The following is a 20,577-nucleotide window of genomic DNA, read 5'->3' on the forward strand; positions in this document are numbered from 1 at the left end:
AATCACTCCCTGCTCTATTCTGAATACACTGAACCACAACATTTTTATTCTGTTTCCTCACTATTCCCGGGGTATATTTGACACCTGTGTGCACAGTTTACTTTTCTGATATCTTTTTTCCAACAATTCTGAAGAAAAAACATTAAAAACTGTCCACATAAATGCAACTGGCTGAAGAGAGGCTTTAAATATGAAAATAATTTCAAAAAAGTTTATTTAAAACAAGAGACATTTGAAAACTATGGGTTGCTCTCTTTTAAAGTAGTTGCTTCCACCTTGTAAATTCAATTATTATTATTATTAGTACTCAGTAGACTTTGGTAAGAGCATCATTCCTAAACGAGACACTTCCAACAATGACTAAACCACACTTACCAGAATTCCACTGACCAGAGCCACTTCAAACATTGTGGGTCCCAGGTTAAACACTAAAGCACTGAGAACAAAGCTGATGCCCCTGGTGCCTCTGTCAATGGTTTTTGACAGAGCTCCTGTTTGCCTGCTCAGATGGAAGGCCAGGTCCAGGTTGTGAAGGTGCAGGAAAACATTCTTGGCAATCCTCCTGATTGAATTTTGAGCTACCTTCCCAAATACTGCATTTCTTGCTTCATTAAATAATGCTGCCCCAGCTCTTGAGATACCATCTAAAAAGGAATGAAAAAGTTTACAAAATGAAAATAATTATATTTTCAACTTCCCTTCATGCATGAAATTACACTAGACTCATTCTTTATATATTTTCAACAATTTTTGTTCAAAGGTAATTTATACTTAATTGGCCCAAGCTTTATGCAATTTTTCATTTATAAACCATTGTGCACACATTTAAATCAGTTTCTTTTTATAGCTGGTTATAAGAAAGGGCAGGATTTATAATCAAGAATAATTTCTATAAGCATTATTTCATTTTTTAATTAGAATCCCAGAAGCAAGGTCAGAGAATATTGGGAATAGACATCAACACAGTGTAACTATGAAATTGTTCCAACACTCTGAGGGATGGAGCTCCTCTGCTCTGGGGGCTCTGGCAGAGCTGGGGGTGCTCACCTGGAGAGGAGAAGGCTCCAGGGAGACCCCAGAGCCCCTTGCAGAGCCTAAAGAGGCTCCAGGAGAGCTGGGGATGGACTGGGGACAAGGCATGGAGGGACAGGACCCAGGGAATGGCTCCCACTGCCAGAGAGCAGGTAGGGATGGGATACTGGGAATGAGGAATTGTTCCCTGGCAGGGTGGGCAGGCCCTGGCACAGGGTGCCCAGAGCAGCTGGGGCTGTCCCTGGATCCCTGGCAGTGCCCAAAGCCAGGCTGGACAGGGCTTGGGGCAGCCTGGGACAGTGGGAGGTGTCCCTGCCTGCAGATGACCTTTAAGGTCCCTTCCAGCCCAAAGCACTCTGTGATTCTGTGATTGCCAACCAGCTGTGATGCCCAGCAGTGCAATGGGCAGGAGCTCTGCAGAGCCCCTCCCTCCCTCCCTCCCTGCCTGCAGACCCTTAGCTCCCAGCCAGGACTGGGAGGGCACTCACAGCCCACGAGGACAGCAGTTGCCAGGGTGGCCGCAGTGCTGGGGGCGTCGCCGAGGTTGAGCACGTTCCCAGACACCTGGTTGAGGCTGTCCACTGCATATTTGAACATGAAGGGAACCAAAATATTCATGGCCTGAAAGCAGGAGCACACCAGTTAGACCATTTGCATTAAAACATGTATGGAGCATGGCTACTTTTTTCTGAAATTGCTCTCCTGTTATATTTAGTCCTTAAGCACTTAGTGCAGGTGAGTTGGCTCTTTATTTCAAGTAGGATGTTAAATCCTTGCTGCTGGGACTGCAGGGTTACTTTGTCTCTCTCACTGTCTCCTTTTAAATATGGATTTCTATCCTCAACAAACTACACTGCAAAGGCCCTTGAAGTGAGGCTGAGCTCTCAGGACAGCATGGCAAGCCCAGGAAATGAATCAAGCAGCAGCCACTGCATGGCACACACAGTGCTACTGAACTGTGTCATCGTTTGAAGCTGTTTGATCTTTGTGGTGCTGGCAGTATTCAGTGTGAAGAAGCTCTGTTCCACAGAAAACCACTCACTTGCACTTTGCTAACACTGGGTCACTGGCATAGATTAAACCAAAGCTCCAGGGAAGTCAAAGAAAATAAACCAACCCCTCCCTTGTTTCTGTTAATACTCCCCTAAAATTGAAATAATGCTTCCCATTTGCAACATCACTCCAAATATTAACTTGGTGTCAGCATAAACCTCGGGGTTTGGCAAAGCAGCACAAAAGATTCTCTGTACAGTCTATAAGACACTACAAATTACTGTACAAATATTAGTTTTCAAACAGAAAAGTCACATCCACCACCTATCAGCCAGTGTGTCAACAGTGGTGGCCCCTCTAGATGTAAAACCCCAAACAGATGGATATGTAAACACACCAACTTCAGCAGTTTTTTATTTGCACAACTGTAGCACAAGAAAAAATGGAAAATCTCACAGAAAACCTAAAAATTCCTTGTTAATGCACCATTGTTACATTGGTCACTTATACCAACATGAAAGGCAATTTACAGACAAACTTCACAAAATTAATAGAATTTCTTAATTCAAACTGCTACTAACTGTTGAGATTTGAAAATAAGGCCACAACTTTTTTAGCAGTTGAACAAGTATGTTATGACCTAAGTCTGACAATCACAGCAGATGTTAAAATACTTTACAGCAAGTTGACTTTGCTTAAGGTTGGGCTTTTTTTTTTAGTATTTGGAAAAAACTTGTGAGGAGATGACAAATTATTTCACATGAGAAGAAACAAGAAACAGAAACCAGATTGATACTGATATTTCAGCTCTCTCCACCAAATGTTTTGGATACCCACTTAGATCTCAATTGTATTTAGGGACATCTGTCAGAGCTGAAAGCCCAGGGAAAAACTGTAGATTAACTGGATAAAACCAGATTTTGAGATAAAAGAGTGATAAAATCATTCTTAAGTTCAGTCCAAATTCAAGGGGGAAGACAGACTTCCAGAAGTACTAAGGACTGTCCCAGGATCCAATACCCCCAATTTTACAAGTTATGGCAAATAGTGGAAGGTACAAACTGCATGTAATGGGTTTTGAAAATATTTTTGTAAACTACAGATTTAAAGAATAAAATGTAAATTAAATTTTTAAATCTGTGCTGTTAGTTTTTTCAGACAGTAATTTAGGCTAAAGATTTAAATGCAAATGAGGAAGGAATTAATTTTCTCCTCTTCCTCCATGTGTTCCCTATGAAATACATTATAAAAAACACATCAAAATTCTCAACACAGCATAATTTAGATAACTCCTGAGAGGAGATACATGAGATCTGAGGGCACCTGGGTGAGGTTAGTGCTGGTTTGTTAGTGGCTGAGAAGAAAAAACAGCTGACAGATCAGGTCCTACATCAAGCATTCCTCTGGAACTTGTCCAGTGCAGCCTGAGAGTCCTTCAGCCACAGCTCCCCTTCCAACAGATGGGAATTGTGGAAATCTCAAATCCCTCTCCCCTTCCCTGTATAACCAAACAACTCCACTTTGCCTTCAGAGATACTGAAACTCCATTTTGGGGTGGCATTTTGTTTTTGATAAAGATGAATCTACTGCCACATGTGTTGCAGTGACAACCAACAAGACAAAGTGCAGGTTTTCCTGGGAGAGACCTCTCAGGAGAAAATAAGAATATTGTCATGCAGATGGTCTTCATTTGCTGCAGATTCTCACAAATCTCTCTGCAGGGATTGTATTCCTCACTAGACTGTGCTACACTACAGGTAGTTTTTGAAATAGAACTACAGATATATTTAAAGTCCATTTAAAGAAAAGAGATGTATTCTTTAAACTGCTGTTCTCCACTCACAATTAATTTAACTGGTAACAGCCTACAATTTTGCAGAAATGTCTTCTTTTACATCAATATAATTCTTCCCAATAGAGTTTTAAATGAAATTTAAAGCCTGGTCTCAGGTTATAGTTGTTCTGACTCCTGGAGGGTAGAGCTTGAATAAGAACAAGGCAGCACAGTATTGCATTTCATTAGCAATCAAGACAGTCTGCTTTCCAGTAATTTAAAAGTTAATCTTACAAAGTTTATAGCAGGAGATGAGAGGCCATTATTAGAAACAGGCCTTTCCTACTCAATTTGTTAAGTCAATGAGATCACGTTCATAGTAATGGAAACAAAATTTCATCCTTCTGCAAAAATTCACAGCTCTCTCTTTGTATTTGCTGGCACAGAACAAAAAGCTTTAAGCACACCTTGGTAGACCATGAAAATCTACCATGAAAAACAATTGTCTTACACAATGTATCTGTACAGGCTTCCCTCCTCTGCCTAATGCCTGAAAGCTTGATAACAATTCCCATTAAAAAGACTCTTTCAATATGAATTTGTACATTTTCTATTTCTGGGTTTGAATTAATAGCTTATCCTTGCTTGAATTTATTGGAAAGCAAATACAGCATCCCATGAAATCATCCCAACTCAATTGCCCACATTTAACAGCAGGTTGCCCTAGAATGAATCATGAGTAAATGAGTTTAAACATTTTTTTAATGACTGCACTGTTTTAAGCTGACAGTGCAGTATCATCTTTATTCCCCCATGGGACTACACTACATTTAAGGCAAACAGCCTTCTCTTTCATTTTGCTCTTCCCAGCATTTTTTGTTTAATAAAGATGATGAATTAATGACAGGCTGAGCCCCAACAAGATAAAACTGGTCCACAGTGAACTGTTCTTTGCCAATAATTCTGTGAGAAAGGCTGGCATGAAGATGACTGAATTTATCTCTGGACCAATATAAACATACACATAAAACAACTCCATTTGTGGAGATACACACAGAAATCTCCATCCCTTGTGGAGGCAAGACTGCTAAAGAAGTTCCCCAATGTGCTCCAGATGAGGGAAGAAGCACCTGCCTTCATGGCTTCTTCAAATTTAATGATGACCTGAACTACACTTTTTCCAGTGGGGAAAAAAATTCAAAGCAATTGAAATACTTTTCACCTGAAACTCCTCAAAAAGCTACCAATTTCTAAAGGTTTATTGCAATTATCTAACTCCATCTGAGCCCCCAGAAAGAGCTCAAACACCAAGATCATAGGAACATGCTTCACTGATCAGCTGGATATCGTTATCTTTGCGTGCAGGCAGAATTTGCAATTCAACCCTTATGTCCTGCCTCTTCAGCCAACCATTCCTGTTCTGAAACTGATGGAATTAGCAGTCAGTAGAAATGCAGAGAGTCTGAAAGAATTCTTTGGCTCATGAATAACACATGCCTGGTCTGTGACCAGGAGGCCAAAACCCATTGCAGGCTGACAGAGGTGACAAGTGATTTTGTCATATTCATGTGTTTAATCCAGCTCCTCAGAAGCCTCAGCACTTTTCTCCTTCTGCCACAGAAGAAAAAGGGAAAAAACCAGAAAAGTAAGGAAGCATTTGCTACACAATCACCAGTAGAGAAGCCAAAAAAAGGTGGGAAAACATGGAAAAAGAAAATCCAGATATGCAGAAGCTGAGCAGGGTGAGCTATGTGTCTGAAAACACAGCTTTTCCCTATGTACTCCCTCTCACCTGCCTTCCTCTTGCATCCTTCAGATCATGTACACTCATCTAGATAGGCTATAAATATTTAAGGTAAAAATTTAAAGTGTGTCATAATAATACAACACATCTTGCAAGGAAGAAAGGACCTCACTAGCCCTGGAGCAGACTCCATCCTGTCATAAAAAGCCATCCTAACAGCTCACTTTGAAGGCTCACAATATCACTGGCAGTTATGTGGAGACAAAAAGGAACCAAAAATCACAATAATTTGTTCAATGACAGGCAACTGGGCCCCACAAAAGGAGTCCAGACAGATTGTAACTGCAGGCTCTTCAGTAACTGCACACAAACTGGCTTTTGTTTTGAAAGTGAATTTTACTGAACTGGAAGATTTAAAGAGACAAATTGTTTCTCAAGCAGCATCACAAGGAGAAATGAACTCCAGCTGTTTTGTGAGTAAGTAACCAAATTAAACTGGGGGTACATTCCCTACATTTTTTTCCTCCATAGCTGAGAATTTCATAACCTACCTGTCCTCTGTGATTCCTTGGAGTTTTCACAGAATAAAACTGAAGCCACCTTACAGTCACTGTATTTTAACAGGAAACCTAACGTTGTAAATTCATAAAACCTGAAAATCTTTTGTCAAACTCAGAAGGAATTGACCACAGGGTTTACAGAAGTGTTTCTTTTGGGGGAAGGTGACTTGCAGCAGCCATCATGACCATACAGCTCTCTATGCAAACCCCCTCAGAACGAGGGGCCTTTAGACAAAATCCACAATAAGGATGTAAATCCTTCAGACACAGAATTCACTTTGTTCCATAGTGAACAAAGAAATCGGGCCAGGACTGCAGTGAGGAGAAAAACATGCTGGTGTTCCTGTGCTGACACAATTATATAGCAGAAAAACCTTAACAAACAGCTTGTGTGGTCTGTGGAGTGCATTGTAATTAACCTCACAAGCAACCAGAACAAAGGGCTCCCAAATGGGATAATGAGGAAACCACACACAATTACACATGGTCCAGGAAAGATACAGGTAAACTACTTTGTACTGCATTTTCTCCAGGACAAAGTGACCTTTTGTGTGCTCTGGAAGGGCAGCAGATGTTCAGGGCTCAAAGATGTGACAGACTCACTACAGCTCTGAATAAACTATTGCACATCACTTGTGTCACACTGACACACACGCGCACTTACAATGTGTAAAGTATGAAACAATTCAAAAAAAGCTCTTCCCACAAAGGAAGAGTGAGCACAGCTCCTAAGATGAGGAGTAGCCCCTTAATTTGAAGTTATCCAACACAGCATTGTAATGACAAAGAACAGCTAGAAGACATCCATAAAATTTTTCACCCCTGCCAGTTATGGTATTTCTTTTCCATAGAGAGCTTGCTGTGTGTTTTCCCAATGAAATCCTTGTTTGCCCAAACAAACATTCTCACAAAACACTTCTGCTTTAACAAGCATCTCCTAAAACCTGGGCAAAGCTCAACAGGTTTTCTGCTTTTCTTCTGAGAGTCTGCTCTGGACATCAGGGCTTCTGGGCTGCCTTGTACAAATAATAAGTGGGAAACTTAAGAGATCCAAACACCAGTTACTTCCCCAAACAGCAGATCAATGATTTTCTGCTGGGGGAAACATCTCTCTCTCACAGTAGAAATATAATAGCTCTTTTTTACACCAAATACAGAGCTATTTGCAAGAGTCAAGGTATCCTGGTCATCAATTTTGTTTTCTTAACACCCCAAAAAGCTGCTTGAAACATTAATAAGACTTCTTAAAGGCAAGGTACAGTGCTGCCACATGCAGGATTAGAGGCTGGCTTCACATCCTCCATCATATCCATATAACACTACAAGTTAGAGAATAGGGAAGGGGGAAAAGAACAGGAAAAAATACTTCAAACATTTTTAAATTGCCTTCAGATTATCATTAACATTACTAATAAAAGTCTTTAAAAAGGAAGTGAGAATAATTTTCATTTCCACCTGGTAGATCCACATCACAAAACCTCAAGGCATCTGCATTTTGAGCAGAGTTTCCCCCAGAGTTTTAAAATGCAGTGGAAAGCATTGCTGTGTGTTTTGCCGAGGCACACATAAAGGGGGGAAGCTCACTTGCACAGTCCAGCCATGTCATCACCTGCATTATCAGCAACATCCTGAACAGCAGCACAACCCAAGTATCTGCTGGAGACAGTACCCACAAGTACCTGAGAGACAAAACCTCTTGAGAAAGCACTGTAGACCAGCTTCAGCTCACAGAACTGAGCACATTTCTCTCCCAAGCACTCCTCTTTTAACACCTACAGAGCTGAAATTTGTCTCCTCTCTCTTCTCATAACATGGCAATGGTGATGAGTGCTAATATTAGCTTTATGTTTGGTTAAAATTGCTGTACTTAAAAGCAACCCAGCTGAGCTGTATGTCTCAATGGAATTCACAAAACTTCCTCCCAGTATTTTGCAATCAAATATTTCTTTTTTTTTTAATTTAAAGCAAAAGGAAGCTAACATTTGCTCTTCTGAACTATTTCTACCAGGTTTGTACAGAATTTGAATTATATCCCCTTTTAATCTGCAGAACACTTTTGCATTCCAAATTCTTTGAAAGAAAAAATAAACACTAATGTTGTTGCAGGTAAGAATACAGAAGATCCTTTCACATAATGAAATAAGAGCAATCTTCCACTTCATAATCAAAGACTACATGAAAATCATTTGAATGAAAGCAGAGCTGTTAAATACAAAAGGTTACAGAGCTTCTCTCATATTAGGACACCAGAGGAGTCCCCAAAACAATGAATTCCTCTGTTGTCTCACAGAGAAATATCAACAGACTGGAGCTTAAATCCCCTTTGCACAGCACAGCAAGACCTGTGAATAGGCACCACCACATTGATCAAGTTCAGGGTTGAGAATGGGCACAGAGCCTTGAAGAAATCCTGTCTGACAGCACCACACAAGGAGAGAAGAACAGCCTTTAACTCCCATTTCCTATAATTTCTGAGGTAAATAATTAACCAGAAATGGAAAATCCTGGGCTAAACTAATGAGATCAAGGGAAATAAAAATTCCAATTGCCATCATCACCTCTCTAAACATGCACATGGGTATTCCCTGCAGATGTACCCTGTTCTGAAATCCAATCTATCATTTCTCATATATGTTCCTGCGAAAAACCCAGACATCTTAATAGCATAACAGCCTTTAAATACCAGAAAAGAAAATGATTCCTGGCACAGAGGAGCAGCAACTGTGAGAGTACAGCAAGTATCTGCTCTTACCTTGGCACTGGCCAGGAAGCCCAGGGAGAGGGCGACCCTGGCGCGCAGGTCGGGCCGGTCCTTGGGCCACACGTAGGACAGCATGGCCCGGATGATCTTCTTGGCATCGATCTCCTTCAGCTGGGGAAGGACAAACAAAGGCACTGCCTTACAAAGAGACTTGGGAACTAAAGTAACTATACATAAGAACGAATTTCATACATTTGGATCACTTCTGTATTTTATTTGGTAGGAAACAGACACTTGACAATGCCTGAGACTTGGACTGCCTATGAATATTTCAAGGTGGAAGTTTTTAGGTTTATATCCATGACATGCCATTAAAATGTTCCACGTTTTCCAGAGTGCAAGCATGGCTGGCTGCAACTGAAACAGAGAAAGCCACAATTCCCCATCTTTAAATACTTCACAGAACAAACTAACTGACCCTTCTTTTTATCTCCTCAAGATTGCTGTACAAAATTCAAGGGCTTGCTACTTCTTTTTTTGGAAGATGTTTTAAAATAGCAGGAGAGAAATGCAAAAAAATTAACAAATTAACAAAATAACTAAGGCAAGAAGGAAGCCTTAAGGGTCCACAATAAACAGACAGTTTGGAGAACATTCCCTGACACTGGATAATCAGGCTTCACAAGGCAGAAGATGTACATGGCCACGTGTTGGCTTAACTGATGCTATCGATTTTAGCTGAATTCTTAAAATAGGTTCTCCTCCAAATCTCAAATTTTGCTCTAAGTAAGAGCACAATCCATTTTAACAAGACAGTTGAAAAACATTACTTTTTCTGTTTGGGTTTATTTTAAGTTTTGCTTTGGGATTATTTTTCTGTTGTTGGGTTTGCTTGCTGTATTTTTTTGCAGCAATGCAGGTTATTTCCCAGATGGACAGATGTTTATCACTGACACTTCTGATAATCCCACTGAACTCCCAAGCTAAATTATCAGCAGCCTAAACCACGCTTCCTAATTGAGAACAAGAGGATGTGCAGCAACACAGAGCACAAGTATCAAGAACTCATTTTTCTGTGCTGGCTACGCTGGGGTTAACCTGAAAGACACGAGGCTTATCTAGGAGAGAAAGGAGGGCAGCAAGGGCAGCTAATCTCCCCATTTCAGGCAATATTTTGTAGTGGGGAGGAGGGAGGGAAACAAAAGTTATTGCACACCTTTCAAAGATGACTCTTGTGACAAAAGTCAGTAAGAAGGGGGAGTATTATAACAGTAAGATTTGTTTGAGGATCAACCAAATTAGAAAAGAAACTCTCTGTTAAGGTCTGGGGTGAATAAGCAAGAAAGGAGAGGTCTGTTAAAAGGTAAAATTGCTGAGGCAACCAGGGAAGCCAATCCTATAAAGGTAAGCTTTTAAAAGCACCAGGAAATGCATCTCAGTTTTTCTAGTCACAGCTTCAAGCAAAACCAAGGCATTTTGTCACCAAATGTCACTGCAAATGTACTGGAACGTTACACAGGATAAGCACATTTCAAAGTACTTTTAAAAAATGGGTATATGGAAGATTTGTCAGTGGAGAGAGGATGCAAAAGTGCCTCTGTTGTGTCCTACCCACTTAAAAGATGGAGATATCTGCTGCAGCATACACATGAATCTTTCCATTTGAGCCAAGGACATGCATAAAAAGTAGTTCAAACATGTGGAAAATATCTTTGATCACCACTTACAGGTTAAAAGGAAGTTAAAAAAAATTGGTACCACATTACCACAAAAGATACAAAAGTGCAATCAGAGCAGTTCTAATTATATGTAGCTATTGGCTAGGCAGACTTTGCACAGAAAACCTATTAAAAGGAACAAAATATATTGGCTGCAAACAAGGAATCTATTTCCTTTTTTCATGGCTCTGAAGGGTGACAGAAGCAAATCCATTTAGAAGAAAGTCAGGAGGCAGCCACTCACTTGCCAAAGGCCTTGCAAAGGAACAAGAAGAAATATCAAAGGATGCAAAATGCACACATATTACATCAAAGTTTACCATGAAATAAATGTTACTGTTGTACAGAAACATGAGGTAAAAATTGTTTAAATATGCAAGTGGCAACATTAAGAATTAAAATGAGCAATCTGTTCAATGGACTCAGGCCCTTTTTTTGATTCTCTGAGGTACATAAAAAGGTTAAGAGATTAATTTATTTTACCTCCTTTTAAATGGTAGTAATATTTTGCATTTTCTTTACAGGTCTATTTCTACAGAAATGCAAGGAATGGAAGGAAAAATATTATAAATCTAATACAGCAGGGAGCAAAGAGGGAAAGCCTTTTCCTCTTTTTGAATGGCAGCATGGTTTTAAAACACTCTGTGCAATACTGAAGGTTATTTGCAAAAGAATGACCACTGACCAACTTCCTGCCCCTTCTACCCATCCCATCCAGGTTCTGGACCTTTTAAAATACCTAAAGAGGGGGGGAAAAAAAGAAAGCCATAACTCCTCTTCATCATCTCCATGGTTATTGAGCACTGCAAGGCATTCACTGGGCTGACCCTGCCACTTGGTGGATAAAGCCTGTGCCAGGATGATGAGCTGTCAGAAGTGGAATACAAGAAAGTGGTAGCTTGACTTGAATTTAAGCTGTCACTGCTGATGAAGAGAGAAAGACACAATTCTGGCTCCCTGGGTGCTCCCTCAGGGAGCTCTATCATCCCTTTTATTGTACCAGCACAAGTTTCTCCCCTTGCACAAGGTTATTCTCCCAACCAGCACCAAAAAATCCCCCAAAGCTGGTAAAGATCAGTTCTGATCTCAGTACTCAGCAGAGCAGCCACTGCTGTAAAAGTTATCTTGGAATTTTAAAAAGTCTAAGTTTCTTTAGCAGTTGCAGGTGAGATGAAGGTAATGTGTCCTTCCTTAGGGTACACTGTACTCTAAGGAAGGGCACATGAGTGCTCTGTGCTCATCCTTAGGGTTCAGTTCTGTACCTGCAGAAGCTGCTGTAAAAAGGGCAATTTAAAATGTCACTCCCAAAGCCAGAATAAACAGCCTGGTTTGTCACAAAAAATCTGGAACAGGGAAAGGTGCAATAGAGCTGACAGATATCTCACCTGCAGCTCTCCTAAAGTATAATCCTAGGGGAAAAAAATGTAGTAAATGGGGTGCCAGTATTTTTACCCACTGATACAAGTGCAAGGACACATGAGATACAGGAACTGCACCTGGAGCAGCAGAGCATTTCCTCCCCTTCAGTTTTGCTGAGAAATTCCTGGCAAACCCAACATTACCCCAGTTTTTTCCACTCCTCACACCTTTCACCTCTTCCACAGCTGGACCTTGCTGCTTTCTCCTGGACAGCTGGTATTTGTTTGGTTAGACAACAGCCTTATCTGACCATGTCCTGTATTAACCACGTTTCAGCTGCCTTTATTGGAATAAAGAAGTTAAGAGATTGATTTATACAGGAATAGCTGCAAGTAGAGGCTGAAGGGAGAATGCCAATGGAATTTTACACTGCCAGCAAATTAAAATAATATCATCTGGCATCAAATTTTTTTGATAACATATTGCTAGTGAGTTTTTGTGTTAAGGAACATCCCACACCCCTTAAGGTTATTTGTGTTGTGGTAAACAGAACCTTCCATTTCCTTTCTGACCAGAGAAAACCTGGAATTTAAATATGTGAAACAGAGAAGGAGACTCAGTTAGGTTTGAAGTCTGTTTTGCCCAGGAAATCTCTGAAAAGAGCTTACACCTGTTGCAAGGAGGGTCTTAAAATGAGTCTGAAGTTAACATTACATGCAGAGCCCTGGTACCTATGACTAGAGACAGCCAATTATTTTGTTTCCCCCCTGTGCCTCACGCAGAAAAGATCACAGATGTTTACTAAAACAAGCTGGCTACACCTCAGGTTATGAAATTCCCTTTCACTATAAAACATACACCACTCCTGACTCCTGCCTGTAGCACAAACAGGTCTGGATTCAATGAAGGGACAACTCTCAGATGAAAACTTGAAAGAAAATCCTAAACTGAACTCTTCAATTTCTTTACAACTGAGGCTGTAGGAGAGACGTCCTCAGAACAGTTAAACCAGCAGAGCAGCCCTGGAAGACCTGGATTCTGAAACTGAAAATTCAGTTTGTCATCAATGGGGTCTTCATTAATTTTAGGGAAGATTCCACCCAGGCTTGAACAAGTTATAACCATTCACACAGGATGATTCTGCAAATACACAAAGCATCAGAAATAAGTGTGCCCAGGAAATGAGAAGATGGAAGTTCTATACACTCAAGAGCTTTGATTTGGCAATTTGAATCACACAGTTGATACTGTCCTGTTTTAACCAAAAGTTTGCCTCATTTTCTGATTGTAATCATTTGGTCTAATAAAAGATCCTGCTTCTCCTCACATACCATCATCATTACTTTAATGTGCTCCCTGAATAGAAATACAGTCAAAATATACCAGAAGTATTACCATTAATTCCAAGTAAAAATACACACAGTTTAATTGCTTCTCTCCCCTCCCTTTTCAAGTGAGATTTTACCAACTGATGCAATAACCCATGAGCTGATTTCCACTATCCTGTCTGCCAAGTCACAGGCAAATATCAGTCACAAACAAGAACAGACTAGTGAATGACAAGAAAACATTTTCCATCAAAAGAATCTAATCCAGGGCAATTTCAAGGGAGGGTGTAACAGTAAAATGGTATTTTTAAAAAATAAATAAAGCCCTTCAACACCATTATCACAAACATTTGGTGATTTAAGAGCTAGCAAGTCTACATTGACACTTTCATAGTATCTACTACAATATTTATACCAAGAGAATTTTGGACAAATTGCTGTTTGAGGTGTTCAGTTTTTAGGTTTAGGTTTTTCTGGGAAGCTGATAGCATTTTTTATTTAAAAAGCAATAATAATTGAGCAAGTTTTACCCCTTCCTTTGGATCTGTGTGAAGCCCTCCACCAGCATGGCCATGCCAACACATCCTCTTCTCCATCAGCTGCCACCTGGGCAAGATCTGTTTGAAAATGAAAAGTCAATTTGCAAGAACCTCAGGAAACAGGTACATAAAAGCCAGCAGAAAGAAGAACTACTGGCTTGTTTTACCTCCCTCATTGTCAAACAGTTTAAACTTGTTTTAATAAAAGATCTCACCTCCCTCTAAAAACCTTGCCCTGCTTAAGAAAACAATAATAAAAAAGGGATATAATAATCCTAGCAGCAAAGAGCATGTTCCAAGCAGCCAGCAGGGAAAGATAACAGATCCTTAAATATTGAAAATGAACTGAACACAGAAGAACCTTGAGGTTTTGGAGGATAACCATACTCAGGCACATTAATATGTAAAGTGGAACACATTTAAGCAATAATACTCTCTCCATGTATGTAAGAGGAACTTTACTTGAGGGCAAAAGAAATAGATAAATCTGCTTCACACTTGTCTTTCCTCCCAGGATGGGATGGGAACATGTTATCCCATTCCAGAGGTCCTGCCCCTGCCTACAGGGGCAGTTTGGAAAAGAACCTGCTTGTTAAAAACAAATGCTCACTTCTCTTAGCATGTAGCCAAGATACCTTGGAGAAAATTTCTGAATTTATTTATGCATGTAGATGTACTGAAAAATAACAACTCACTACCACCAGGCATTTTTCCAAGTTCAGAGTGCCTGCCACAAACAATGGACCTGTTAAAGCTTTTCAAAAAAGAATCTGCTTTTTGTTTAAAAGATTTGCTACATGTTGACAATTTCTAGGTTCAAGTTATGCAAAAACTCATTAGCAATCTTATTTTATGTATGTTGGTTGATAGCAGACCCCAGGATTTCCCAAATCAAAATGTCACTTTTCACATTTTAAAGTAAAGCATCAAAAAAAAAGCCAACCTAAGTAGATTTCATGCTTTGAAGTCATAATGACCCCCAAAAAATTTTAGGTACTTAAGTCAGTTATGAGTGGTTATTATTTTAAAAGCAAAAAAAAGGCAAGACAAACACATTTCTCAGCTTCATTCAAACAAGTGTGTTACCCAAAAAAGTGTCAGTTCTTCCACAAACAGGAATAATTGCCTCTTCCCTGTGTCTGCACTGGTTTTAAGGGAAGCAGACCTCACAGGAGTAAGAGCCTGACATCCTGGCACTCAGTGATGAGAATATTCTACAACCTAAGCAGAATTTTGAAGGAATAAAGCCCTACATATTGAAGGAAACTCACAGGGTATTTTCTGTGCTTAATAAATGAATCTAAATATCACCACAAAACCCCACACTTTTAAGACCTCTTTTTTGAAGTTATTGTGTCACAATCAGTTTGCAGAGATTCAAAAAGACTTCTAGGGGCAGAAACATGAGTTGCCATTTAACTTCAGAACTGTAAATAAAAAAAAATAAAAGTAACAGCAGTCTAAACTGAAAGATGCTCCAAAAGGCTTAAGTTTCTCATGACCTGCAAGTTGGAAGAACAACAATTTATACCCACCTCTGAATGCTCCAATAATGGTCTTGAATAATTCCCCCCCAGACTGTGCCATGATCCTTGCCTGCAGATTGGTGGAATCTACAGAATAAAACAGGAGGAAAAAAGAAAAAAAAGAGAAATGAAAACACAGTCATGCAGAACATGCACTTCACATTCAGAGAATATTCATCTAGTTTATGTAAACAAGCATAACATGAAAAGAAGGCAGATGGCTTTGTTTTTTAACAACTGACCAAAGAAAAAGAAAATTGGTGGGGAGCAGCTGTAAAATAAATTACATTCACACATCAGAAATGCTCAGTGACAATGAACTGAATTTCCCTTCCCTGAATCCCCACTCTCATCAGACTTTGTTTCTTCTGTACAACAAAAGCTCAGCTTTCCCTTTCCTCTCATTTTAATTTTCTCCCAGGTTGTCTTCTGAATTCTTTCAAACAGAATTTGGTCCTGTTTTTCATTAAGAAATGTTACTTCTATGCTTATGGGTTCTGCCATTCCCAATTCCTCTTAGCTCAGCTCATGCCATGCTTGTCTCCAGAAGGCAAATCCAAGCTACAGCTTTTGCCTGGCAAGCACTGGCACTATGAGGAAGTGGAGCAGGGCTGGCAGTTCTTGGTTATCAGGACACAATAGATGCAATATTCACAGATCCTGCAATACACAGCTGGCACCAACTGCACCACGCTCCACACGTTACCTGGCAGAGCATTCCATATTTTTATGTTTTAAAGGGCCAAAATAGTTTAAAAGGAGCCTTTGTTTTCCTCAGAAGGACTGGCTGGCAGTGCTTCCCCGTGGCAAAACACAGGGAGCTCTCCTGGTCAGCACTGAGGGTGCCACATCAGCTCTGACACTCAGTATTCCATCTTTCTCTGCTCTGTTACAGAATTAACCATACCCCTCACTCCATATAACAATCACACCAAGAGAAAAGAGCCAAAGAGCTGCTCACCAGCCCATGACAAAGGAAAAACAGAAAAAAAAGAAAAAAAAGGAACTTGATAATAAAAAAAAGGTCATTTTAACCTTGACAAACAGCAGCACCATCATATATTTCAAACTTTGCCTTAAACATCCTTTTCTTCCTAAGACACACGTCTCAAGTAATAATTTTATGAGTAATTTCAAAGAAAATTAAAACCATTTCTCCACAAGTTATCACATGGACCTGCTATTCCAAATATTTCTATTATATGACATTATATACAGAGAAAGAGTGAATATCATAATGATACATTTTGCATTTAGTAGGGCTAACTGGCCTGGGTGAACCATCCTGATACTTCCAAGACCTGGGTGAAACAAAGCAGTTGCATTTCTAAAGCACATCCCTGGACATGCACTCCTAACTCAACAGCTTTGTGTCAGCACAGAGGATTCCATCCAGAGCAAGACATTTTCCACAGGAATGTTGACAGCACCATGAACAGAAAATATAATGGAAAAAATATGCTTCAGCAGTATTGGAAAGCAGCTAATTACTGTTTTCTGGAGTGTACAGGACATCATAGAAATGTTTTACTAAAAATCCATCTCTTTTGACCTCAAAATTCTCAGGGTTCACTTTTGACTGAAATATGAAGCAAAAGACATCACAGAAACAACTTCTACTGAAACAGCAGCAGATTTGGTCTCAATTACTGCATTAGATAAACAGCCTGATTTCTTATGAAGAAGCTATGAACTGTCATGGGGTTAAGTCAGCAAAAACATTAAAGGTCTGGCACAAGATACACAGAAAAACCTGTTCTTATTTTCAGTCTTGAGCCTGCAAGACTGGAGGTTTCAATCCTCCCTCAAGCTCCTGCTAAAAACAAATCTGAGCAGAGAAACAAAGAGTTAAACAAGGTTAAACTTCCTTCACTGGTAATTCCTCTGACCATCACAGTACAGACAGCAACACTGCCCAAATGAGAGGGGCTGCAGCTTTCCTCACCACTCTCCACACTTCCTGCAGGAAGACTGAGGACTCCACTCTCCCTCACCAGGGCTCCCAAGAGCCTTAAGACTACAAAGAAAAGCCATCCTTTAATCTAATCCCAACACATAAAAGAAGCAGGTTATTGCTTTAAAGAACCAGGAGCAGGTCCTGCTTATTTCAGAATTTAAGAAATAATGGAGGGAACTCGAATTCTGGCATTTCCTAACTCCTGAATGCCTGACTGTGCACCATTATGTTCTTTTAATGTATTTTTGGATATGATTCTATAAACTCTAAAGGATGAAACAGATGTCTAGTACTGATTGCACATAAAAGTCATGTTGTTAAAGTGTCATGACTGTGGGTAGTAGTTTAAATACTACAAATGCAAACAAACAACAGGGATTAAACACATTTGTGCAAGGTCAAACCCACACTTAGAAGCTTCTCTCTGGAATATGATACGTTGTGTTCCAGACATGCTGCATGCATCTCATGGGGATTTTTTAAACTAACTGTAGCAGAAAAGATAACTGAAGGTGGAATTCAAGTTCCTCTGCAGCATTTAAGTTCCACAGTTAATCCTGCTGAGTTTACAAGGCAAGAAAAGAAACAATGCATAGGAAAGGTGGAGGAAAATGAGAGAAAAAGGTGGAAATATTCTGGTATAAAGACAGGCTAAACTGTCACCAGATTAACAATACAAACTTAATTGGAGCTACATTTACCAGTGGCCAATGTGCAATTGCTCTGGGCACTTGGATGGATGATGGCTGTGTACAGAGCAAAGGAAGGGACCTTAAAGCTCATCCAGTGTCACCCTCTGCCATGGGCAAGGACACCTTCCAGGACACCAGGCTGCTCCAAGCCCATCCAACCTGGCCTTGAACACTTCCAGGGATGGAGCATCCTTGCTCACAGCAGTTTTAGATGTCCATTTTTATAGGCAGACAATATGGGATTGCTGCTCTGCTCAGCAGCAACACCTCTCTAAAGGGATTTGAAAATTCAGGGAATTTCAAATAGCCCCTTACAAAGCAGGTACTTGCCAGTGAGGATTGGTGACTGCCAGGGACTGTCCACCTGCACCTTCAGAGTCCAGAGAAGAGAATTTAGCAATGCACACAAACACATGAAATGCCTGGACAATAAACATCAGTGCCATTTTACAGAACAGACCAAGCTCCAGGTGAAAAGAAATAAATAAAAAACCGAGGTAAAATATAAATAAATGTAACAAAAATACCTGAAACTTCTCTTACAAGCCCTGCCAGAGCAAGGGATATTATTAAGTTATGCAGAAGACCAAGCTCTTTATCACTAGCAGCTGGAAGGGCAAGATAATGGAAGGAAAAAGCCTCTATTTTGTACTGTTACAGTTACAATAATTTACACAGCCCTGCTCTCTACAACTGCCAAAGTTCTCCCTGAAAGAAACTTCTCAATGTATTTCTCTGCTTGTAAAGATTCCTAGCAAAATAATTATCCTTAGTTAAAGTGTTGCTGTTTGACCCTTCCAGTCAAAAGCTATTTTCTTTCCATTTAGCTAATTTAATTAATTTATAGATTCATTTAATTTACACATTTACACTAAACAGAATTTGTCATAGCTTTTATTTTGAATATAGGCAAACTTCTACAAAACCCCAAACAAACAAACAACAAAAAACCCCCACAAGTTTTCTAGGAAAAAAACCCAACAGCAATTATTCAGTTACTCATAAAGTTTATCAAGCCAGAGTGCCAGTTCTCCACTCAGCAGAGATGCTAAATTCCAAACACAAGTTTTGACAGGATGAAGCCCTGCCTGCTCCAACCACAGGAGGGTGAACTGAAGGAGCTGTGGTTATGGAAATTCAAGCTGATCTCAATATTAAAAAATGAGGCCTGATCTCAGCTCCTGAAACCTGTTTTTCCCCTCCATAAATTTAGATCTTTTCCTCTCCAGCATACAAATGTTATGTGGCTTAGTACTCAGAAAAGCAAGACTCTAATCAAAACTACTGAAAAATATAAGGGTGAGGGGAAAAAAATATTTGAATCAGCATTGCAATAACACCCAACCAACTCTACTGTATTTGACTCTCATGGTACTAAGTGCCATAGAAAATACATATATTGTATACAGTTAGGCTTACAATTAATTGTAAGCTTAAAAAAAAAACCTACAATGGACATGGAACTACGAAGTCAGGAGACCAAGTACCACATGAATGCAAAGCAGAGTAGAAGGCTGAGAGCCAAATCTTTGAAATTAACTTTTTGAAAAAGAATGCTTACAACTTTGCCCTTACAGTCATTTTACCAGAGCTTCTTCCTATCTTTAATCTCATTTTTCCTCAGGAGTAAAGCTATAGCTGTACTGCTCACCAGCTTGAGCTACAACAGGCACAACTCTTGACTGACCCAGCTCTGGTGCCACAAACCTCTGCTCTTTGTGTACTTACACCAATTAAAGCAGAACTGTGGCTGTGGAGTTCACTCCCAGCTGGGGCTTTACTCCAGCACTGAGGAGCTCTGGTGTAACTGTGCCACAGCAGGTGTGTCCCTCTGGAAAGTCCTTCCTGTCAGGAAAACACATCTTCCTCTGTCAGAAAATTTATCTAAATGTCTGAAAAAACATGTCCCCAAATTCTGAAAGGCATTATACCAAAAAGTCCAGAATACTTAGGTTTGAGCCTCCTGTTAGAATTTTTGTATAATAAAATAAATGCTCTTGCATTTCATGAAATCTAATTTTCAGCCAAATAGAGCTTGATGCAAAAGTGAAAATTCATTACCAGACCATTAAAAAATGCATTCACTGACCACTTTCTAACACAAAAATGCCTAGAATTTAAAAAGCCAAAGAGATGAACACACACATATATATCCCATAGATGTAGTATTAACTTTCTAGTTCAGCAAATCCACATTTAGTGACACGTGGCAATTAAAACTGATCAGCAGGGACTGGCATTTCTCACATGAAAATAAAGTCATTCAAAAGGAAAGCAAGAATATAATTAATACTTCTATTCATCACCATGATAACATTGCTGTTGTTCCCTAACAGCTGAAATACGTCTCCAGGAACACCAGACAATACTGAGTATTCAGGTGTATTTTAATGTATGCAAATACATGGGGAAAATATTTGATCTGAATCGACTTTAGCTCTCAGCCTCTTGCACAAGTTTCAAAATAAAAACCTCTAAAATTTACTCTTTCAGTCCTGCTCATCTCATCTAGTACCATAAAGTTGACTGTAATCCTTGACAGAATTCTGGCTGTCAGGAAAAACTAATCAAGGCGGGTGACAAAGAAAAGTTACTCATAAACAGCAGCAATCTGAGAGGATAAAAAAAGTTTATTATCAAACAGAATTACAAGC

General features: G+C 39.7%; 1 protein-coding gene across 1 annotated transcript in view; it reads right to left on the reverse strand.

Moving 5' to 3' along the window:
- The window catches only part of ABCB7 (ATP binding cassette subfamily B member 7), a 39,299-nt gene that overhangs the window by 17,974 nt on the left and 748 nt on the right, over window positions 1-20,577 (reverse strand). The window contains exons 2-6 of the mRNA XM_059859729.1: window positions 15,284-15,361; window positions 13,740-13,826; window positions 8,856-8,975; window positions 1,521-1,653; window positions 376-644 (exon numbers count right to left, since the gene is read on the reverse strand). Of these exons, the coding sequence (XP_059715712.1) occupies window positions 376-644; window positions 1,521-1,653; window positions 8,856-8,975; window positions 13,740-13,826; window positions 15,284-15,361 (687 nt within the window). The remainder of the gene's footprint in view (window positions 1-375; window positions 645-1,520; window positions 1,654-8,855; window positions 8,976-13,739; window positions 13,827-15,283; window positions 15,362-20,577) is intronic.

The sequence above is a fragment of the Haemorhous mexicanus genome, chromosome 14 (genome assembly GCF_027477595.1).
Source record: "Haemorhous mexicanus isolate bHaeMex1 chromosome 14, bHaeMex1.pri, whole genome shotgun sequence".
In the NCBI taxonomy this organism is placed as follows: Eukaryota; Metazoa; Chordata; class Aves; order Passeriformes; family Fringillidae; genus Haemorhous; species Haemorhous mexicanus.